At 53.6% G+C, this 14122-nt stretch overlaps 4 protein-coding genes across 4 annotated transcripts; 1 reads left to right on the top strand and 3 right to left on the bottom strand.

Annotated features, from left to right (window-relative positions):
* Window positions 1-640: 640 nt before the first annotated feature.
* Window positions 641-2914, bottom strand: C8A04DRAFT_34041 (uncharacterized protein; the record flags this gene model as incomplete). Its single annotated transcript, XM_062782692.1, has 5 exons — window positions 641-1312; window positions 1355-1646; window positions 1704-2038; window positions 2072-2200; window positions 2231-2914. The coding sequence occupies 5 exons, from the start codon at window positions 2912-2914 to the stop codon at window positions 641-643; spliced, it is 2112 nt and encodes a 703-aa protein (XP_062640679.1).
* A 1603-nt stretch (window positions 2915-4517) lies between these two features.
* Window positions 4518-9106, bottom strand: C8A04DRAFT_34040 (uncharacterized protein; the record flags this gene model as incomplete). Its single annotated transcript, XM_062782691.1, has 4 exons — window positions 4518-6767; window positions 6820-7035; window positions 7069-8615; window positions 9070-9106. 4 exons carry the CDS (start codon window positions 9104-9106, stop codon window positions 4518-4520), a joined length of 4050 nt encoding a protein of 1349 aa, XP_062640678.1.
* A 1342-nt stretch (window positions 9107-10448) lies between these two features.
* Window positions 10449-12495, top strand: C8A04DRAFT_9033 (Endonuclease/ exonuclease; the record flags this gene model as incomplete). Its single annotated transcript, XM_062785328.1, has 4 exons — window positions 10449-11118; window positions 11175-12040; window positions 12102-12268; window positions 12327-12495. 4 exons carry the CDS (start codon window positions 10449-10451, stop codon window positions 12493-12495), a joined length of 1872 nt encoding a protein of 623 aa, XP_062640677.1.
* A 102-nt stretch (window positions 12496-12597) lies between these two features.
* C8A04DRAFT_24548 (uncharacterized protein) lies at window positions 12598-13995 on the bottom strand (the record flags this gene model as incomplete). Its single annotated transcript, XM_062779207.1, has 4 exons — window positions 12598-12811; window positions 13045-13492; window positions 13598-13813; window positions 13887-13995. 4 exons carry the CDS (start codon window positions 13993-13995, stop codon window positions 12598-12600), a joined length of 987 nt encoding a protein of 328 aa, XP_062640676.1.
* Between the last annotated feature and the right edge of the window lie 127 nt (window positions 13996-14122).

Below are 14122 nucleotides of genomic sequence, written 5' to 3'. Positions count from 1 at the left end.
CACATTCGGAACCAAATTGTACTAATCTAATACGCCCCTCACACTAAGATGTCGGTCCCGTTTGCGTTGGAACAATGACCAAGAGGAATTTAATGAGAATCTTGTCTTCCCAAACGAGCAACTGTCTTCGCGATGGTGTCTTTAGATATGGCTGTGTACGTACCTACCCTGGCTGTAAGCTGGGCTACATAGTTATGCTTTTGGGGGACGATGTAGGAGTAACTGGCCCACAAAGCCCCAAATGTGTTGTCCCAGATATCTCCAGGAAGATATGCCACAAGACAGAATACGATGGATTTCCGACGCGAGTGAGCCCCTAGGCGTTGGATGGCATGATGCGTGGAGGATATTGGGGTTCCGGAATCCCAATGCTATGGCTTCCTGGCGTTGGGGTGCTTTCGCTGTCTTAATTATACCTATTAGTAGGTACGGTGATCCACCCTGAAGATCCGTTGGTTCATTGTGATGGGGATGTTCCGTTAATTACTTAATTAATTAATTTATTCTAGCGCAAACGTTGAAGAAAGCGAGGTTAAATGACAGCCGGGCAGCAGCTAAGCAAATCCAAACGGTGGTGTATGTTAATTAAGTTAACGTTGGAGATTCCTTGCTTGCCTTTAGTAGACAGCAGCAAGTAACCTCAAAACTCGCCCTGAAAAATAGCCTTGAGAACGGCACCAGTTCCCTCCTCGCCACTGGCATCCCCAATATACGCCAAACGGCCGGCACCGACCTTTGCCGTCGCCACAGCGGCTTCGCCGGGCAGGTAATCGGATCGGTAAAGTGCTTGGTTTGTGGAGATAACGCTGATGCATTGAGCGTACATGCTATAAGATTTCTGCAAGCCCACAGCCATGCCCGCACCCAATGTGAACATATCATGATCGTGGGTTCTGTAGCGCCATGGAAGCCCGAGTTTGATGAACATACGATCAAAATCGCTCTGTGACAAGTTGCAGCTGAAAAAGCCTGCTAGAACAACGGCGGCGCCCCCCCGCAAGCGGTCAATAACCCGTTCCCAAAGTTTCTTGCATCGGGATACCGTAGCGTCGGCAAGGAGGATTCTGCGTGGAGATGGCGTGGAGTCAAGCAGGGTTAAGGCGTCGTGATATGTGGTGACGTATTTGGCGTTAGGCAGAGAGCTACGAATCTGGGCGTAGGCGTTTGGGAATGCCTGCTTGATCACTCTGTCTTCTCCGAGATGCAGAATAAGGTCCCCACCCACGCGAGCGACGCCACCCGTTGGGGTGACGCCATAGCGGATGGTAATATCCCTAAACCTGTCTTGCACGGCCCCTCGTCCAGCAGCATCCTTCGCAGCGTTGTCTGTTTAGGTATTCCAACCCCTGGGGACCTTCCAGATCGCGACCTGCAAACCCAGCTCTTTCCATCGTTCCACCTCGCCCAGAAGCATCTCCCATAGATCACGGTTTTCGACTTTTTTTGACGCGCGTGTCGTCCAACCCCTCCGAACCCAGCTCTTAGCCCAACTGATGGCCCCATCGGCAACATACGTGGAATCCGTGGCGATCAGCAGGCGATCCCACCCTTCAAGGCGCCAGTTGCACAATCGTAGCGCGGCAATGGCGGCCCGCAACTCGGCGCGGTTACTTGTGGCGATATGGTAATCCCCATCGTCGAAAACACTAGCGTTTTCTAGCCGAGCGGATGTTTTGTGGGCGGGGCCCTATATCACCGCCCACCCTGCCCGTGCATCGGGTTGTCCGTTATTCAGGCACGCCCCATCCACAAATGCCAGACAGGTATTGGGGTCATTGATCGCCACGAAGCGGTACACATCGCCGCTAGGACTTGCCCGGGAACCTGCAAAAAGGTCCGCAGGTGAGTGAGTTGCCGAATCGGGAATAAATCGGGACGGAAAGACCTTGCCCGTCCCCCTTCTTTTGATCAAAGTACCTCCGGCGGATGAACCGTTCCTCTCACTTGTGGACGAAGGGGATACCGTAGCTGGAGTTTGATAGACGGAAACAGTCGTGAGGATATCGGACTTGACAGTTCCAAGCGCACCCTCACTCTCCTGCCAGGCTTGTTTGCACATGAAAACTGCTACTCGCGCTTCTAGCTCAGAGCCACAGCTGTATGATGCCGGGAGACGTGGATCCTCTTTCATTTCATCGAGGAGTTCCTCCCAGAAGTACGGATTCCGGTCCTGAATGGCTTGGAACAGAGTATGGTATTGCTCCGTTAGATTGATAATCGCCTCAGACACTTGGTGTCGATTCCAAACTCGAAGCATTGCCCTTGCAGTGATTCCGGGACGCCGATCAGCTGCCTTGCCCGCCTCCAGGTCGAAGCGTATGCGGAGTTTCAAAAGCGCAAGAACGGCGAGATGGGAAAGAGTTACGTCGGTTCCCTTGCAAAAGACACCGACCGGCTCGAAGACGTCGGCGAAGCGAATATCGAGGAACGGCAAATTCTTGTTTTCCCAATCATACCTCTCCCTCTCCAGCGTTGCAAACCACTTGATGAAATCGTAGCATTCCTGCTCCATGCCCATCCGGAGAAGGAGGGCGGGAACAGCATCGGCTGACAGGGAGCTGCTGCGACGGCTCTGCAGGATCTCGAGGAGATATTCGAGCGCCGTTTCCGCAGCTTGGCTGGTGCCAACGTGCATCAAAGCGACCGCGGCCGCTTCGCCCGGGCCCAGAACTGATGCACTTGGATTATGGTCGAGGGCAACACTGGGCGGTATCAGCATCTGGAATTCTTGTGGTCCAATGCCGGGGTTGGCTTGGCGGGCGGCCTTCACCCGACGCTCGAGCGCCTCGCGGGTGGTCTTGATCTTAGCGCACATTTCTCCTTCGTCTTCGTGAAGTGCCTGATGCGCGGGGCTGCAGGAGGACACAACCAAGCAATTACTGCAGGTCCCCAAAACTGACTTCTTCCAGCACATCCCACATCTTGGCTGGAGCGGGAATGGAATCGGGCCTGAGCCCTCCAGACGCAGAAAGTACTCGAGATCCGTTGCCTCCATGTCGTTAGGGTTATGATAAGCGAAGATCTGGGGAGAGGGGTTGGCGATGATGAAGGCGGCAAACTTGTCTGGACTCTGCCACGTCTGGCTAAGGTGATACTGTAGATACTATGGTATTTGCAGCAGGAGCTAGGGCTGCATGACACCTCCCTGTACATACCTACTATGTAGGCACCTGCCTCGGGCCTGCCGTTTCCCAGTAATTATGGTAAGGGTTAGGGTTATGAAGTTCAACATTGAGACAAGTCATTGTTTCCGTTTTCGAGAATTATCAATCACTTAATGACACTATCTTGAGACCTCAGCGTGCAGTCCTCAAACAGACAATTTGGGATAATGTTGTAGCCCCTAAACCAATGCGCCATTCATGCCCAGGCTCCTCCGGTTAACAATGTCATAAGGCTCCGAATCTCCGGTCTCACAACCCTCGTTACACCTTACGTCGGACCCCGGACCGAACATCCACGCCGGTCACCTCCACATGAGGCTCGACATGCAATCACGAACGATACCGCGGATAGAACTCCTTTCGAGACCTCAGAAATCGCGCAATCGCGCAGATCTACACACCGGCTTCGGATCCCGCACCCGTAACACACCTCGGCAACCACCAACAGCCTCAGCAGGCTCAGCTCCTAAGACACACCCCAAAAACGCACAGCAGCTCCTAACTGCAGCCAACAACCCACGCACGATGTGACACAACAGCACCGTACCACTAACACCACAAATCAAGATCCGGCACAAGAATCAGTAAAGTAACATAGAACCCCCACGCCCCGGCAGCCTTGCGAACCCGTACATTTGTACACAACAGCTTAAAGGCAGCTAATGTTGTGTAACTCGCCTCAGCAGCCCGCCCGCCTAAACCCTTCCTGGGCAAAAAAACCCACGGTTACACAACGCCACATCCTGCATGTCCCAGGCACCCATTGACGGTTGGCATACGTCGGATTGTTGACCGGCCGGACATGTGTGATTAATCATTTAACCACTCAGCGTCAAACGGAAGTGCAGACCCTCCTCCGGTGATGGACACGAAAGTCCCAACATCAAGAAACATTCAAGACATGGTTGTTGGTGGAGTTGAGTGGCGGGATCGGCACAACCGTGGATGTGAATCACGACGCCCAACAATGGGCGGCCTGACGCACAGCGGTCCGGTCTTGGCTGCCCAGGGCTTCGTCGAAGTAGTGATGAGTGGCGGGGAAGCCGAGGACACCAGCGTGCCCGCATCGTCATTATGGACAAGAGATACCCAGGTATTGTAGGCGACGCATCAGTAAAGCCTCTGTGTTGAAACCCCAACAGAAGGGGCATTGTCCACATCGACCCGGTCGACCGCAAAGGGAACAAGCCGGTTACATTGAGTGATATTACAAATAGTCCACATGAAAATGTGAAACCTTATGGAGCAAATATGAGCAATATACATCAGCCGTGAATCATATCTCAAGTCCACCACAGATATTGTATCAGCAAAGCGACCAGTTTCAAAATCTCCTGTAATCTCCCACAATCTTCACACAAACGTTACATACCCCCTAAACATATCAACGAATTCGGGATCAAACTCCGCGACCCACGCCGGCTCATCATAGGCTGGATCTGATCCCGCTTGTGCCCGTGATTTGTCAACGCTTGGATCATCCTGGCTCTTGTTCGGTGGCCCAGGAAGCTCAACTACATCTGGGCTCAACGGTAGAGAAGTCGAACTGATTCCCGTTGTGTTGTCAAGGGTAATAGTTGTCGAGGGTATAGTACTATCTGTGTCGTTCCTGGTAGCAACCGTCATGTCACCGTCAGCAGCGCGTGTATCGCCTATGAGGGTGCCAGGGAGTTCAGCGGTTCCCTTTCCGGCTGGCGGTTCATCGGCTTTCATGGTGCTTGATGATGTGGAAAGCTGACGTCGAGGGTTGATGCGTTGGACCTCGGGGAAGTTCTCGGCCTCCAAGTAGTCGTCTAAATCGTCATCTTTGAATTCTTCTCCTTGGGTTGGAAAATGTGTCTCATACAGCCCCTTGCGCTCGGGGGGTACTGTCTCCCTTACTTGCGTTGAGGAAGGGTTGTTCCCAGTCTCCGAGCCAGCGCCCCTAGCACCCTGTGGGGAATGCTTGAGATTACCGTCTCCAGATGAAGAAACAGTAACTGGACGTTTGACGATCAGGTCGCTCTCATCGTCGGTAAAGGAGAGGTCGATACAGTCAAGATCATCGATGTCCAACGCATCCCAGCTACTATGTTGCGTTTTCACAGCATTGATCGGCATGAATGATGAGGACTTGGTCAGAGGCTGAGCGTCATGTAATCTTTTGCGTTTGCTTTGAGTTGCTTGTTGAGACTGTGGTAATGTTGGCGATTGGGGTTGTGGCGAAGTTCGTGGTCGCTCGAGACCCTCAAACGCGTCCGTTGTTTCTTCCGCCTGTCGCTTCCGCCGCTGGGCAGCCCTTTTGGGCGGTTTGTCGAGGCCGTCTCTACAACACCGATGAGTGCAAGGCTTGCCAGATCGCGTGACGGTACCGCCTGTGCATGGGTGGTTGCATTGCCATTTCCCATTTGGCAACCGGACTGGTTCCGACTCTGCGATCCCGATTTGTGCTGATCGCGTGCGTTCTTCCACGTCATGGCCCGCCAGATGGTTATCGAACTCATCGCGTCGTGACCTATCCCTATCAACGAGCTCCTCAACAGGTGGGTACCCAATTTCATCAGTCTTAGGGTGTTCTTTTGAAAATTTAGCTACAGCTTGTTCCGCGGCGAGAATAAGATCCAAATCATCAATGTCGTCCACTTCTAGGTAGCTTTGAGCCGTTTCCTTAACCTTGGGGGCTGAGCTAGTACGGTTTACTAGGGTTGGCTTCGAGGGCGGCCGCGTGGGAAAAACAGAAGCCGGTATGTTATGGTCCACGGTTGTTGATACTATTGTGCCGACTATTTCCTCACAGGTAAAATGGCAAGTGACAACATCCTCAGAGCTGCACAAATCGACGGAAAACTTCAAATCAAAGCCGGCCTGGCTGTCTAGCTTCCTGATGCTTCCCCGCCAAAAGTACACAAGCGTACCTTCTTTTGTTTCGGCGAGGAATGTCAGCGCTGGCGGGCGGTTGAGCCAGTGTGGAGCGGCCTTTTGGTTCGTATACCCGATGGTTGCGTTGACCTGAATGACAACCGGGGCCTCTGCTTTCGGATACACTCGATGACCAACAACTTCCGCTCTCACCGTTAGGCGAGGGAACTTGTCGAGGTGGGCCTGGATGGTTTTACCGAAAGGGGGTTGACGTGACATCAAGCGCTCAATTTCGTCGTAGCTCCTCTCTGACAGCTGCAATACTGTTCGAATGTCTTTACTCACAAGCTTTCTCATTCCGACAGGCCCAATATTTGGGACTTGGGTTAGCTGAGTAGCCCGCCCTTCCCACGACTCGGCGGCAAGAGCCCTTGCGAGCTCGAGGGCAGTTTTGGTACCGATGGCATCACGATCGTGGCCCTTGCAATCGATAACAGCACGTACTAGGCGGTTCAATCTCTCAAACACCAACTTGCGCTCCATCATTAATTGGCGTTTGGCTTTGGCTGCCTCGCTGGTATCTGGGTATTGTGCACAACCTAGCTGGACTTGGACCATGAGCGAAACCTTGTGCCAGGTCTGGGTGACGACTTCTTTGACCGGATACATAATCAACGGAGACTGGTTGACCTCGCGGAACAGCTGTCTTTCGGCTGGCTTAAACCGGAACTCCTTGAATTCAGAAGCTTGGGACAAGATGGTAATCTAATTATCTCGTTAGCATTCACTCCCCAAAAGAAGGGTCGAGAAACTGTACCAATGTTTCCATTCCCACCCCGCGTGGGATTTGTAGGAGCAACTTCATCGTCTGGAACTGTACCATGTATTTGGACATTGCCCGCCCGTATTCGGTACATCGAAATGAAGAATCGCCGGTAACGAGCTCGGCTTCCTGAAGGTGTTTGATATCACGTTCGCAAATCTCTTCAAGTTTGTCATCCACGAGAGCGGGGCTCGTCGTGGTTCCGGTGAGCTGGTAATAATTGGGATTCCGCCTAAGCCTGACACTCAAAAAGGTGCCCCCAAGCCAGGCTTTCGCGGATGAGACGTCGGTGATTGTCCCCAAACAAATTTCAGAATTGAGGTGCTCAATCAGGTTAAGGTGCAAGGTGCTTTCGAGGATCTGCTGGCCAGAGACCATTTTCTGATACCGTTCCTTGTGAGCGGCCCGGGTGAGGATTATGGCGGTTGCACTGTCATCGAATTGCGGACGACCGGCACGGCCCAGCATTTGCATGACCTCGAGGTCAGAGTATTCTTCAAGCTTATCACTGGCGAATCCAACTGTGCCCTTCAACACAACAGTATGGCAGGGAAGGTTGATGCCGACTGCGAGTGTTGAGGTGCAGCAAATAACACCCAGTTGTCCTTTCAAAAAGTTCTGTTCAACGGCCGCTCGATCTTGGGCATCGAGACCGGCGTGGTGAAAAGCAACCCCAAATCGGACAATTTCCTGGAGCTCCCTGCTGATGACCGGGACGCGCTGAGAAGGCGTCGGCCACACCCGATCACCATCCGGCCGGGCAGAGGCAAATTCTGCCAGCATGGCCGCTGTGCTCTCGCAGGACTTTCTGGTGAAACAAAAAACGAGGGTCGGCTTGCGCTGAGAGTGTTTGTGAACTAAACCGGGGAGCTTCTGGTCGAGAAATTTGTCAAAGATGTAGTCGTTGCCTTTGCTCTCGAATCCGTAGACAAACTTTTGAAGCTTGACCGGGCGGAACTCCTCGCCGAAAGTTTCACGGTGAGCAGGTAGCTGCTGATTGGTGTGGTCACGGCCTAGCCAACGTGCAATATCGTCAGAATTAGGCACAGTTGCGCTGAGGGCAAGAAACCGAACGTTTGCCCCGATCGTTTTCATGCGGGACACTACGGCTTCAAGCGTAGCACCACGGCCGTCCTTCAAGATATGAACCTCGTCGATGAGAAACAGTTCCACCATTTGCAACAGTCGTCTGTGATCTTGCCACTTGCGGGTAATCGAATCCCACTTTTCTGGGGTTGTGACAATGATAGCAGCATCACCGACCCGGCGCATCTCAGCTTGGGACGTATCGCCGGTCAGCTCCGCGCACTTCAGGTTCATGTGGTTGAATTTCTTTTCCCAGTCCCGAGCCCGTTCGGAACAGAGCGCTTTCGTGGGTGCTTGGTACACAATCTTGAAGTTTTCGTTTCCTCGGTCAAGGGCTAATTTGCAAATGCCCAGCTCCAATATTGCCGTCTTCCCGCTTCCGGTGGGGGCAGAAACTATGACGTTGTCATTCGTATGGTAGACAGCTTCGAAGCATTTGGATTGCACGGCGTTTAAAAGCTCATACGGGAAAATGGTGCGGAATCGGTCTGGTAAGGCCTGGCGAAGGCTCACGAGCGGAATACCGTGCACGACGGGAGTTGCGGAGTGACCGTTTGTTGCCCGAGGTCCTGCGTTCCTATTTTGAACCGGTAAAAACGGGTCCGAGCCGATAGTAAACGGATCTTGCGATGCGGATGGCTTGTTACCTCGGCGGGCAGTAAATATTGCGGTGGGACTAGAGCTGCCCGCTTCTTGGGCCTTTGCTGTATTGTATCGGGTGGCGTCCGAGGTTTGTTCGTACTGGGCTGGAAATAGTCAGTTTCGGCGACGGGAAGCGAAGACACCTTGATGTGCTTACCGAATCCCGAGAATCCATTCGTTACATTGGGCTGGCTCCTCCTAAGAGGTGCAGGTCCTAAATCAAGGCTATCATTTGGGGCTGGACATCGCCGGCCGTTCCCGGGTACGGCCGTCGTCGGAGAGGGCCGGAAGTTAGGGCTCAGCAAGAGGGAGGGCTCAAAGTACTGGCCATGTCTCCCCTGTATGCTCGAAAAATGAGACGGCGTGGGCGTAGGGAAGTACCGGTATGGTGTCGCGGCATGGAAAGTGTTACTTGAAACCTGGGCAGGGAGCGGTGCGTGTCCTAGGACATCTCGGTCTCACTCGTGTTAGTGGCATCGCCTCACGCCTCACAAAGTGGAGTGGGGCATTGCATACCGAAGTCATCAAGGCCATCGCTATACAAGTTCGCCATGGTGGTAATCAACTTGAGAGTAGGAGGTTAACACAGTGGCTCGCCGTCAGGTTGGGGGAAGATCATGACTCGAAGAGCGGTGGAGTCGGTAGCCCCATGGAACGGTAGAGGCCCCGGGTTGCTCTTTCCTCACGAAGCCTCCATGACCGATGGCACTTCTGGACACGGTTATCAAATTCTTAACATTAGGCAGAATATGGGCGAGGGTTGCGCCTTCCTTCAATGGGGTTTGCCATCCCCGGTTGGTGATGACCAGCACTCATCGCACCTTCTCTCTTTATTCGTCTTAACACCGGTCAAAATCTGTGTGACCCAACTTTTGCGGAGGGCTTTGAATATTTCCCATTGCCGCTGTGAAGCGAGCCGAAGATGCATCAGGTTGAGTCTTTCGTCGGAGCCTCAGGGGTGGTAATTAACCAAGACCGTGTGGTCGTTGCTCCATTGGCCATGGACAATGCTCATGAACCTGCGACGACACGTGTGCGGTATTGGAGACGGTTCAATTGTTGCGGATAATAATAATAATATCCACCTTGTTTAGAGAAACCGACGCGCTGTGCTCGTTGTGCCGCATGACGTCGGCCGGCCAAGGCCCCGGGTAGGAAGCGGGGGACTCCGTTTTTCCCACGGGGTTGCGCGGTCGGGGTGAGCCACAGAGCACGGAGGTATCGCCGACGCGTTCGTGGCGGAATCCGCCGATATCGCCGGAAGCCGTCGCCGAACAACCGAGGTTGCGGTCGCGACACGGGCCGCGTGCATCAGCGCGTCGAGCACTTTTTCGTTGTCTCTTACGAACCTGTCTGTACTTTAAAACCCGTCCCATCACCGGATTCTACGTTGGTCTGTCGCTTTGCATATCGGGGGATATTGACGACTTTGGCGCACATCCATTCAACGTCCTGAACACCGTCAGTTCTTGTTTGCATGGAAATGGGAGGAGCGAAGCGAGCCTGTCCGAGGGACCCATCAGCGAGCTGAAGACCTGAGGCGCACGTTAGCGTCAAAGACAGTTCTTCGCACCTGTCCATTCAGGCAGGTGTTTGGCAGCAACGTGCTGGGGGCTCGGACCAATCAGGCCGCTGAACCCCTGAAAATCGCCTATCGCGGTCACCGACGGGCGATGGCGAGTGTAACCGTTTATAGCATTCGACCGATTGCGGGGGCCGGCCCTGTCCCAGCAGCGTCACCAAGCACGTGGGGTGCAACTCCATGAAATTCAAGATCGCGGCTTGTTTTTGTATAACATAGTGTGCGCCCTCGGGCCAATGGGCTCAGTGGTGACCAGAGAGCTTCTCGGTGTGTCACTCTGTCCGCCAAGCCTTTTTTTACCCACCAGCTCACCATGAAATCCGCTGCGGCGTTTTGGGCGTTTGCCAGCCTGCAGTCACTGGCCCAGGCCGTGACCATTGCTGAGATCAATGGAAACAAGTTTCTCTCACCCTACTCCGGTAAGGCCGTCACTGGCGTAAGCGGCCTGGTGATTGCGAAGGGCCCCAACGGGATCTGGATCCGTTCTACGACCCCTGACGACAACGACGCCACATCGGAGGCCGTTTATGTTTACGGCGCTAATGCTACAAGCAACCTCGTTGTTGGGGACATCGTTTCCCTCGATGGCAAAGTTTCTGAGTACCGGTCTAACGCGAACTACATTTACTTGACCGAAATCACTTCCCCCACCAACGTGAAGGTGGTGTCGTCCAAGAACACCGTCACGCCCCTCGTCATTGGCAAGGACACCGTAGCTCCCCCGACCGTGCAATACACGAGCCTCGATGGCGGTGACATTTACGCCGTCCCGAACGGTGTTGCCAACATTTCCGCCAAGAACCCGGTACTTGAGCCGACCAAGTACGGCCTGGACTTCTGGGAGAGCCTCAGCGGCGAACTTGTCACGGTCAAGTCGCCCCGCGCCATCAAGACCCCGAACAAGTATGGCGATACTTGGGTTGTGGGAAACTGGGCCGTCACTGGAGAGAATGAGCATGGCGGTTTGACCATGACTGATAAGGGTAAATTCCATCACAACCCCCAGGTTCTGAGACTGTGAAAGCTCACACACATCTAGATTCCAACCCCGAGGCCATCATCATCGGCTCGCCCCTTGATGGAACCAAGAACTCCCCGGATTCCCGCATGGGGGATCAATTCGAGGATATTGCAGGCGTTGTTCAGCAGGCTTTTGGGTTTTACACCATCTTGCCCCTTACCGCCCTCAAAGCCACCACCAATGCGTCCACCACTGTCTCTCCCGTCGGTTTCGTCAGCGAAGGCACCTGCAAGGGCCTGACCGTCGGCGATTACAACGTCGAGAACATGGCCCCGACCTCTGCCCACATGCCTAAGATCGCGGCGCACATTGTCGACTACCTCAAGACCCCAGATCTCCTCTTTATCCAAGAAATCCAGGACGACAGCGGCCCGACCGACGACGGCGTTGTCTCGGCCAACAAGACCCTCACGGCCCTCACTGGTGCCATCGCGTCCCTTAGCAACGTCACCTACGCTTTTGCTTCCGTCGAGCCCGTCTCCGACCAGGACGGCGGCCAGCCCGGTGGTAACATCCGCGTGGCGTACCTGTATCGCCCGGAGATCCTGAGCCTTTACAAGCCCAACCAGGGTGGACCAACCGATGCGACTGAAATCGTGCCTGGGGAGACCGGCAGCACCAGCCCCTGCAAGAGCAAGCGGGCTGCTGGTTCCTCCCCATCTTTGTCGTTCAACCCCGGCCGTATTGACCCGACCAATGCGGCGTGGACGAGCAGCCGGAAGCCTCTGGCCGCTGCGTGGCTGGCCAAGGGAGCCGACAAACCCTTCTACACCATCAATGTGCACTGGTCAAGCAAGGGTGGCGGTACCTCGCTCCATGGCGATATCAGGCCCCCGATCAACGGCGCGTTGGACTCTAGACTCGCACAGGCCAACGTTACGGGCGTAAGTAGCCATCATTTTGTGTCTACGCGGCCACTGGAAAAATGCTGACAAGAGTAATTAGTCCTTCATCGCCGAACTCCTGGCACTCGACCCTACCGCGAACGTCATCACGGCTGGCGACTTCAACGAGTTCACCTTTGTGCAACCCCTCAAGGACTTCTCGGCTATCTCGGGGTTGATTGAGCTCGACGAGGCGGTCAACACCCCTCAGAACGAGCGTTACACCTAGTAAGTTACCCAAAATACGGTGTGGCAAGTCAGATGAACCGCGTCTAAGTATGAGCAGCGCCTACGACATGAACTCCCAAGCGTTGGATCACATCTTTGTCAGCCCGTCGCTGGCGGAAAGCCAGAGCACCACCTTCCACCACCTCCACCTCAACTCGTGGGCCTCGTTTGACGATGTTGTATCGGACCATGACCCGAGTGTTGCCCTGTTCGATGTGTGCGGGTAAATGGAAGCGGGAATGGACATTTGGGCTCTAAATGTCGCTTCCGCTAAGAACGCCGACATTGTATGCCGAGACCGCGATGAAATAAAATACACAGTATGAAGTCTAAACCAGTCCCAAAAACAATGCAACACAGGTGACGAACACCACCGTCGGTAAAATAGCTGACCGTATGACCTGGCCTTCATTGGCCTTACTTATGGTGCCCGAGAATGACAAGTCGACTTTCTCCTTCGTGTAAGCAACCAGTGAAGCCGAAATTGTGAGGTTGTCCGTAACATCAAAGATCAAGCGCTCCGATGATGCCGGATTATCAATCCTAAGGAAAACGTGCGGTCAGTATCTGCCTTTTTTTTTTTTTTTTGATGGAACAACTCTCATAGTGACGATAGCGCCTCAAAAAGAAAAAGGAAAAGAAAGGGAAGAGAAGAAAATAAAGAAAAGAGAAAAAGAAAAAACAGAAGAAGAGAAAACTAAAGAAAAAAAATGAAAAGCAAGGAAAGAAAAAAAAGAAAAAGGGGAAAAAAAAACAATGAAAGGGGCAAAACTCACGCTGCATACGAATCCCCATACAAATTCAGCACCTCAGCGCGCACAACGGTCTTCCCCAGGAACTTGGCTTCCATATCGTAATGCCCATCCGCAAGCTCCCCCAACGGAACCGCCACATATGTCAGCGACCCATCCTGATAGGGGTCTAGCAGCTCTGAGCTCGAGTCCCCGAAATTCGGGCCTTCAGTAACGTCACGGGCTTGCACCGGACCGCTCAGCTCATGAGTACCTTCGTCAGAATCTAGAATGAAGTCTTCATCGTGTAGGTCCCGACGAGGCGTGAATGAGAACTGCTTGCACCCTCCCTTCAGGCGGACGAGCACCTTCTCCCCCTTTTTCAGGTCACATTTTTTGACAAGGTTGCCGAGCAGCGGGCCTTGGAACCCGGAGTTCTGTTTTCTTGGCACGCATACTCTCGTCGCAAGGCTGCCACCTTCCAGGAACATTGCTGTGTGGGTGTGTTAGTTTGCTCGATTTCATCAGGTATGTACAAGCAGCCCTATCCGGAAAAGAGATAAGCTGAGGGAGCTGAGGGACCAGAGTCATGACGTACCAGGAGGATACTCATCACATTCCAACCCGACACTACCGGGGAACATCCTTTTGCAATAGCCCGGGCAATTCACTTGATCTCGTCGTTTCTGTTTCTCAGGGTTGTTTGCCGTCTTCCCGCCGAAAGTAAAGATGTCCTCGCCAAGATCCAGATCGGTGTGGATCGGTCCGGGTCCTCCACTGCTGGACTGTTGGCGTCTCAACCAACCGTTCATTCCTGCGCTCGTATGCTTAGCTTAATATCCAGCAACAGAATAAATTGTGAAAAAAAAAAACGCCGAGTTACCTACCTTCACACATGCTTCTAAACAACTGGTCCGTTTGGCCGGGGATGTTGTGGAACTCCACGACGGGGAGGTTCTGGCCGGATGAATGGCAGACTCGAACACATTCTGTCATTTTGGGATGGTCTGGAGCCTGACGGCCTTGTAACTGTCGCGAGTTTGCATTGGAAGTGGCCTTGCAAGCATCAGTACTGGTGCTGATACTGGTGCTGGTACTGGTGCTGGTCCTGATGCTTGTGCGC

This window comes from Dichotomopilus funicola (genome assembly GCF_033296635.1).
Source record: "Dichotomopilus funicola strain CBS 141.50 unplaced genomic scaffold C8A04scaffold_3, whole genome shotgun sequence".
Classification (NCBI taxonomy): domain Eukaryota; kingdom Fungi; phylum Ascomycota; class Sordariomycetes; order Sordariales; family Chaetomiaceae; genus Dichotomopilus; species Dichotomopilus funicola.
The sequence above is the reverse complement of the archived record's forward strand: the minus strand, read 5'-3'. Positions and strand labels throughout refer to the sequence as shown.